The sequence below is a fragment of the Eucyclogobius newberryi genome, unplaced genomic scaffold (genome assembly GCF_026437365.1).
Source record: "Eucyclogobius newberryi isolate DKJ021-1_F unplaced genomic scaffold, fEucNew1.0.hap1 SCAF_19, whole genome shotgun sequence".
Classification (NCBI taxonomy): domain Eukaryota; kingdom Metazoa; phylum Chordata; class Actinopteri; order Gobiiformes; family Gobiidae; genus Eucyclogobius; species Eucyclogobius newberryi.
In genome coordinates, this window is record NW_027315823.1 from 27839322 (window position 1) to 27848527 (window position 9206).

The 9206-nt window shown below is 40.9% G+C and overlaps 1 protein-coding gene across 1 annotated transcript; it reads left to right on the forward strand.

Moving 5' to 3' along the window:
- The first annotated feature begins 515 nt into the window (after positions 1-515).
- LOC140365938 (EEF1A lysine methyltransferase 3-like) lies at positions 516-8867 on the forward strand. The gene is made up of 3 exons (XM_072452558.1): positions 516-679; positions 755-866; positions 7688-8867. Exons 1-3 carry the CDS (start codon positions 524-526, stop codon positions 8074-8076), a joined length of 657 nt encoding a protein of 218 aa, XP_072308659.1. The 5' UTR covers positions 516-523; the 3' UTR covers positions 8077-8867.
- The last annotated feature ends 339 nt before the right edge of the window (positions 8868-9206 follow it).

Below are 9206 nucleotides of genomic sequence, written 5' to 3' on the forward strand. Positions count from 1 at the left end.
TAAATCTTGTTTACGGTCGGGAAACGCATAAGAAACTTCACATTTAACCGTGGAAAAAAAGCAAAGCAATAACGTCACCATGGAGACAAGCAGTTGGCCTCCACTAGAAGAGTGACACTTTTAATGAAATAATACTCTATCCAATAAGCAGTTTGTGACTTTTAAACTGTTAATCACCATGGCAACAGTCCTAAAAATAAATAAAACTGTTGTAGGTTTTGTCACGTTTGTATTGCACGTAAACAAAAAGAAAAGAAGAAACTTTTATATTTAGCCAACCCGGAAGTGCAGTGTAGAGTTTTAAATTTCAAATTAAAAGCATCTGGCCATTTTTTACATCGTTGTGTTCTGGAACAGGAGATTTACCAGCAAATGGGCATTATGCTCTTGACATATTGATTAAACTTTTGACTATCTGAACCAAAATGTGTCAAAAACACAAAAAAAGTCCCTAGTGTGCGCGTGAGCTGGAAGAGCCAGGAACCACCTGTCCGTGCGTGCAGGGTTCTCTCATTTCTACGACATGAACGGAGAAGTCGACGACCCTTTTCCCGTAGAGGACTGTCTTTTTGAGGAGACCTTTTCCACCGACAGCGTGTACCACCTGAGCGGGCACGAGCTGCGCATCAAGCAGCTGTTCGGGGCCAAACTCGGCGTGGCGGCGCGGGTTTGGGAAGCGGTGAGGCACAACTTGTGGACACATGTCATTTCTCATTTGCAATTGCTTCATAGTGCGCGTTTTGTTGTTTTTAAGGCGATACAACTGTGTCATTTCCTGGCGGAGCGTTCTCTGGAGCTGAAGGGAAAGCGCGTGATCGAACTGGGAGCCGGCACCGGGTTGTTGGGCATCTTTGCGGCGCGCCTGGGTACGTGCCGCGGATCCACGGGAGCAGACGGGACCGTGGACAGTGTCACTACCAGTGGCGGCTGTGGGGCAAATTATAGGGGGGCTTTTTGACACGACCGTGTTTTTGTTTTTTTAAATGTCCAAAATGTAATATTGACTGTATGGATACATATTTTAAATCCACATGTACAACTGAATTAAGTAAACACACTTTATTTCCACTTTTGTTCATGATAATTCAATGACTTAGAGGCAGATACCGTTTGTGAGAAAATACATCTGACTTAAAATTACATTTTACACTTTTACACTAACTTATAGTGCATAGTAGCAATTACTACATTAAGAGGAAATAAAAACACAAACAAATGTGTTTGTGTTTTACATTTTTATATTGAATCATCACAGACATTATTGCTGTATGGAAAGTTAAAGACATGTCATTTATAGCATTCTTTCATGGGTTTTCTAATAACCAAAGCATATTTTTATGAATAGAAGTTAAGCGATACAAAATGTTTAGCGTTAGCCTTATCCAGGTAATAAACTAAGAAAACACACCTCTTTAGTGTATTTGTAGTCAAGGTAACGGAGTTTGACAAGATCCATTAACACATTTAAATTGTGTTCCGTCAACACAAAATCAAGTTTATTTTAACACTGAAAAGCATTAAAACGACATCATTTGACTTTAAGGTCAAAGCTGTGCAACCAATCTCCACAACATCATAACTAACACATCAAATATTTCAAACTTTATTGAAAATCTGCATGACAATTTTGAAAGGTCACAAATACACTGTGCACACATACATAAGGTCAATATTCCACATGTCCATGGGCTTGGTCTATCTCCACATTAGCTCAGTAATGTAACATATTTTTGGCCCACAATGCACTGCTCTCAACAGTTACAGTTTAGACCTGATTAAATCCTGCAGTAGTGCTGGCCCTTCTGTGACCTTGTACCGAGGGGCTTCCCGGCAGCCCCCACACCTGAAGGCGCTGGACGGCGTGGCTCGAGCTTAAGCTAAACAGTTTGTAAAATGTGTGAAAGAATAATAGTGGAGCAGTGCTCTCCCCGGAATCTTTTTAAGGGATGGTAAATATGCCTCATATGGGGTTGCATTTTCCTCCAAGGATGGTTTAATGTACCTTTCATTATTTCTAAAGGTACATGCACCCTAAACATACTATTGCATGGTGTATAGGTCTATACACCATCAAGACGTTTGAATATTGGCTAACCAAAACTTAAAGGAATCATGGAAATGATGAATAAACATAAAGACATAGTAATTTAAATTACCAGTGAGCACTGTATGTACACAATTTGATTCACAATTTTGGAACGTAATTAAAATTGGTACAGTTTTAGCTAATGGGAGAAGGAAGTATTATAATGCTGAAATAATTTAGACACATCAACTCTTCTTGGCCTTTTCATCCATTGGCTGTTCTCTTGGTGCGATAGGTGAAGAAAGTGTCATCGGTTTATTAACTTTACAAAGTCCAAAAACTGAGGCAATCATCTCTGGGGCTTGTCTGGGTCCAGCAGATACTTCAGAGCTGAGCAGAGTTTAGTGAATATCTTTATTTGCTCCAAGAGCTGCGTCTTGAGGATTTTTTCATTGTTGCAGGGTTTGTTTTGGCCTTTGTCACTGGAGCGTAATCTCTGATTGGTTGCTGTGTCGCGTCTGCCGCAAAAAAGTTAAGCTTTTCCAACTTTTCTGCGCTGGCCGCAAAGCTTCCGACGCTTGAACGCTCTCGATGCGCTGCATCCGATGCTCAAAACGCAGGATTCGCGCCGCAAAAATGCTGGACGCCCAAGACGTGTGTCCGCATAGACTTTAAATGTAAACTGGACGCTTTGACGTGGCAGTATGACACGTTTATTTTTATGTTTATTTTAAGTAGTATTTTAATGATGGCGCTACCTAAAATATGGGATGAAGTTGCGTTATAGGGATGGTTTATTTTTCGGATGGCGGGCCATTTTGATTTATCATGTTAGGGATCCCTGTATGTACGTAGTGTGACCCCTGTGGAGTTTGAGGAGAACCGGAGGAAACAGCGCGAGTTAGATCAGAATCCATTTTTCAAGTTCTTTCTTTATTGTTGAGAATAGAGGTATAGGTTTTCTCTAAGATTGTTGATAGTTATTTATGGAGGACCACACCGCCGGCAGCCGCTTAGGGCCCCGAGGGGTTAAAAGGACCCCAATCTGGCAACCTGACTTATGCAAAGTGCAAGCAAAGGTGCACCACTAAGGTGCAAAGAGCGTAGTAGTGCTGCTAGCGCAGCAGCGCACACAGCGGTAACATGCAACGTGCAAACAGCATTTATCTGTAGGGAGTGTAAACAGAGCCGTGGCGCGGCCGAAACTGCCATGTTATTTTGTGCCGCAGCTCCTGAAACTGCTGCGCTATTTGACCGCGCTGTTTTAGACCGCGCCAGGTTAAGGTTAGGGTCAGGGTTAAGGTCAGGGTTAAGGTTAGGGTCAGGGTTAAGGTCAGGGTTAAGATTAGGGTTTAGGTTAGGGTCAGGGTTAGGGTTAAGGTTAGGGTTAAGATTAGGGTTAGGGTTTAGGTTAGGGTAAGGGTCAGGGTTAAGGTTAGGGTTAAGATTAGGGTTAGGGTTTAGGTTAGGGTAAGGGTCAGGGTTAGGGTTAAGGTTAGTTTAAGGTTAGGGTTAGGGTTAGGGTTAGCCATGAGGCTATATGGCAGTGCCGCGGTTCCTGAAACTGCTGGGCCATTTGACCACCTCTGCAGCCACGGCCTTATCTGTAATGACAAACTGGCCACCAAGGCACCAGACCTGCTCTGATTGGTCAACTTCATTGTGCACAAACAGAATGAAAGCAAGACATAAACATAAGCCTTAACAGCAGATCAGTTGTAACTCGTGATGTCTGTTTTACTTTGACTTCATAAGAAATAAGTGCCAGAGGACGAGAGGAACGTAAAGGTTTTTGCTGATGGGCGTATAACTTTAGGAGGGGAACAACATAACCTGTGTAAAGTATAGAGAATATAACTAACTGATAATCTTTTCTAAACATTTTTAAATTAAATTGAATAAAATAAAAACGTAACTTTAACATTAACAAAAGCCTTGTCTGTTGAACTTGTCTTTTCTTCTGAGTCTAGACTCTCTGAACCCTGATTTCCAGCTTTTTGAGTCTGACTTTGGGTTCACATGATCCAGACTCAGCAGCTCTATCTCCTTTTAGTTTGTTCAAGATGACGCACCTTCAGATGAGCAGAACTGGACTGGTCAGAACTGCAGCTTTTCTCTTTATCGTGGCAAATTCTAATGTCTCCGATGACTCGACTGTCGACTCAGATGTAAGAGCCTCCCCACAGTCTTCAGACACATCTCTCTCCGGTGTGGATCCGATGGTGCACTGTGAGGGATGATGCATGTCTAAGTTTAACTGCAGTATTCACATTTGTATGGCTTTATTCCAGAGTGGATTCTCAAGTGACATTTGTAGTTAGAATACCTAGAAAACTCCCCACACTGGTCACATCTGTATGGTTTTTCTCCTGTGTGGGTTCGGTAGTGGATGGAGAGCTCCTCAGATCTAAATTCCTTCTCACACTGGTCACACTTGTTGGGCCTTTGTCCTGAGTGGATTCGCATGTAACGTCTGAGATGGCGTGACATAGTGAACGCATTCCCACACTGATCACATTCAAATGGTTTCTCTCCAGTGTGGACTCTCATGTGTGATACTAAGTTGCCTGATTGTGAAAATTCCTTCTCACACTGGTCACACTTGTAGGGCTTTTCTCCAGTGTGAGTTCTGTAGTGTATTTTGAGTCTGGAAGCACTGGGCTTTGTCTTTCTACACTGGTCACAAGTGAACCCCATTCTGTTGATGGACTTGTAGATCTGCTATAAATTGAAAAAGGAGATGTTAAGTAATACTATTAAATAATAAACTGAAGAGTTTTAAGTGGCCGTGTATTGAATTCCCTTGAACAAATAAAAGTCTATTTCAAACGCCTCAGTGAGTTTTGAGATAAAAGGATTATATTGATTTCACAAGAATGTGGACAGTGTAACAGACCAAACTACAATTCTGTCAAACATTTAGATACATTTTTAGACACTGCAGAGTAGGAGTAGAAAAACTTTTTTTTTTTTTAAAATGTATTTACAAATACAATACAGTAACAATTGTAGGACAACAAGAACAAAAAACACTTGAAGTGTTTTGTATTGTATTAATTGTAAGTTGGCATTTTTGGACATAAGATTTACAGATTTGGGTCCAGAAGTTGGCATCAGGAGTAATTGAGAGAGAATTTTCCCATTTTATTGTTGGTAGGCTTATGGTCTGAGATGGCTTTGAAATTATTTTGGATATTTTAGAGAGAAGTTTCTTTGGAGAAGAGATATTAATCAAGTCTAATATTGCAGGCGGGAGGTCTAAATTTGTTGTTCTGGCGTTAATCTTTTGCATAACTGATTTTGATTTGTAGGTATTTTTAAAAAATGATTGCTCCTGATGCTAAACTCCTGGACCAAGTGTGAAAATGTTGTTAATATGTTGTTTTTAAAAAATATGTTAATGTGTGTGATACCCTTTTCAGTCCATGTGGGGAAGTTGAGTTTTTTTTCTTTAAAAGTCTTGAAGGTGGAATGGACGATTTTTTTCAGCAAATTTTTTTATCATATTTCCTCATGGCGTGGATAAATCATTTGTCCTGCCACGTATCAATCATAAAACGCACCTATCGCTCACCTGCAGCCGCGTGCGGTTCGTGCCCACGTTTCCGTGTGCCTAAGCGCATGGATCTATCATAATATAGTTCTCACAGTGTACGGGGCAAAATGAAGACGGAGAAAGACAGTTCGAGCTGATGCAGAAGTGGACAGAAATCTACGGGAGACGAGCGATGTGATGCGCTCCGTTGCGCTAATAAACAAACGCACGTGTGTGTTGTATCAGTCCGCACAGGGGAGTGCGCATGCGCACTTCCGCCTGCGTTCTCAAATCGCCGAAAAATCGTCCATTGCGCCTTTAAATAATAAACTTAAATTCAATATTTTAAAAAAATTAGGGGCAGATTTGGCAATGTGGTTGTTTTCAGGTGAAAGCTTTTTAGTTGTGAGAGCAAACTGATAAAAACATAAAAAGTGTAGCATCCATCCATTTTCTACCGCTGGTTCCCTTTCGGGGTCGCGGGTGACTGACTGGAGCCTATCCCAGTGACTTCGGGCCTTAGGCGGGGTACACCCTGGACAGTGGCCAACTCGTCGCAGAGAACCCACGGTAACACTGGGATTACATGCAGCACCCAGAGACATCATGTGATGTCGGTCTGGTCCGGGAATTGAACTCATGAACCCATCCTTCTTGGGAGGCAAGAGCGCTAACCTTACTTTTTTACTTGTACAGATGAGTCCTAGCACTACTAGCACTACTTTAGTTTTTACTTGAGTACCAATATTTTTCTCTTTCCGCTGCTGCTGTTTAAAGTACAAAGCAAAAGAAAAAACTAAGTTACAGCTACTTTCTGGAGGTGTCAAATAGTTAAAACCGTGATAAAAATAAGTGTTAAATAAAATCATATATTACAAAACCAATACTTTTGAACAGCTCTATTTCTTTGGATGATTCAGACACTAGTTTGACACACAAAACATTAATAAACCATATCATTAACTGCAAACGAGCGGAACTGCCTAGGTCTGTATTCCTTTAGTCGTTTAATCTGTTAGTCTTAGTCGATTAACATTTGTATTCGTCAATTCATTATTTAAAAAGGCAAGTCAAGTTTATTTGTAGAGCACACAAGGCATTTCAAAGTGCTTCACACAACACGGGGAAAACAAAAACAAAAATTCATTAAAATCACAAAGACATTGTACTTCCTGGTTCTAGTCAGGACCCGAGCAGCAGCGTTCTGGATGTACTGCAGCTGTTTTACAGCTCGTTTGGAGAGACCAGTGAGCGGGACGTTACAGTAGTCTAATCTACTGGAGACAAACACATGGATAAGTCTCTCTAAATCTGGTTTAGACACTACATTTTTTATTTTGGCAATGTTTTTTAGATGGTAAAAAGATGCTGATGTTATTGATTTGTCATGGCTGTTCCATTATTACCCCCAGATTTCTAACTTTATTTGTAGATTTTAGAGCGAGACTCTGGAGGTGACTGCAAACACTTCAGCTGGAGAAAGTTGTTTTGCATCCACACACTGATCAGTTGGATGCAGTGCAAGAGTGAATCCGCTGGTCCATATTCGTCTGCATAATTGTGATAGGTCAGTTGATAAGCAGCGAAAATGTGTCCTAACGGCAGCATGTAGAGGTTGAACAGTAGAGGTCCAAGGATTAACCCTTGGGGCACCCCACAGGTCAGGGGCATGTGGTCTTAGACATGGTCAACTATATCAACAAAGTACTCCCTGTCTTACAGGTTGGGCTTTAACCAATTTAGGGCAGTGCCAGCGATGCCCACCCGTGCCTGTTCAGGCGGATGTCATTTGTCACCTTGACAAGAGCCTGCTCAGTGCTGTGATGAGGTCTAAAATCATGGGACAACAGCAAAGTGGATTAGATATGGAGTGGGTTATCTGAAGATTTTGAAGTGACTCATGAGTTTAATCTAATTTATATACATCTCTAACATATAAATCCACTGTTTACTTTTAGTCGATTAATCGGTTGATATGGCATGTCTTTAGTACTTTTCACTATTCTGTCTCTTTCATGTGAATGAATTATAGAAAATGCACTCGATATTCACATTTTGCACGTCCCCAAAAACAGCACTTGCGATTTCTTCCGTTTATGTCACGCTTTTGCACTTTGTCTTTCCAGGTGCAGCGGTGACCCTCACAGACTTGCCCATCGCCCTGACCCCTCTGCAGGCCAACGTCACCGCTAACACGCCCCCTGGTGGCTGGCTCTCTGCCCCCTCGGTCCTGCCGCTGTGCTGGGGCAAAGACCAGCTGGCCTTCCCCTCGGACTGGGACCTAGTTCTGGGCGCAGACCTGGTCTACCTCCCGGAGACGTTCCCACTGCTGGTCCAGACGCTGCTTGGCCTCTGTTGCCGTGAGACGCTGGTGCTTTTCTGCTCCAAAATGAGACGAGAGCACGAGACACACCAGTTTTATGAGGACTGTCTGCCCACCAGGTTCAGAGTGGAGTTGCTGCAAAGGGACGAACTGCAGAACATAAACATTTACAAGGCAACTTTACGGACTTAAATCATGACAGGAGTAAAAAACGACTACCGGTACTTGGATTGATTGATCGATTCTAAAATACAAAATGTCTTATTTAAAAAGTATTATTATTTTCACCTAGCCTGGTGTCATGTGCTGAAAAAGTGGTTACCGTATTTTCCGGACTATAAGTCGCACCCTTTTTATAGTTTTGGCCCGGGTGCAATTTATACTCTGGAGCGACTTATATGTGATATTGTTTGTTATTTTCACACTGGCAACCACATTTCATATGTTGATTATTTTCACACTGAAAACCACAAGAGAGCGCTCTAGGCTCTAAGCGACGCAGAAGAAGAATCAGCACTTCTTCTACTTCCGGAGTTTGTGGAGTTGTTTAGAAGTGACACAGAGCAAGAAGAATTCAGTAGATTTGGTGATTTGGGGTAAAACTGATGCTTTGGTAAACTTGTTAGCATGTTCTTTATGCTATAGTTATCTGAATAACTGTTAATATGTTACGTTAACATACCAGACACTTACCACAGTTCTGTCTGTGCGTCATGTAGCTGAAGGTGTTACGTTAGCATACGTACATCTATTCGCCATGTTCTCTAATCTGTTATTATTTTTAATTTGCATTTCAAGATGAAATGTCTGTTCAAATAAATTTCCCCCAAAATGTTTTTTCTCTTCTCGATTATGCATTTTTTGGCTGGTGCGATTTATAATCCAGAAAATACGGTATATCACAAAGACAATACTGTTACTAAATAAAAAAGAAAAATAATATTGACTTTATGACTTTGATACCTATTTGTAAATTATTTGTATTTTCAGTCTGTGTCTTCATCTGGTTAAATTGTGTACATTTTCAAGGCTCAACAGAAATAAGTTGATAAAAAAAAATATCTGACTTTCAAGTAATGAATATTTTATTTGTCAACTAGTGTAATCTTTTCAATTGGGAATTAGTCAGATGATTTATTTTTTGTACTAACCCGTTTTAAATGCATAAACAAATACAAAAAACTAGCTGAAACTAAACTTTTCTGAAATAAACTGGGGGCTGCAACATTAAATCGCAATGTCTTGGTTACGAAATGTCTCTAGAGTTTGTATAGTCCAGATAACAATGATCAAAACACAATTAAAATGTAGTATTTTACTTG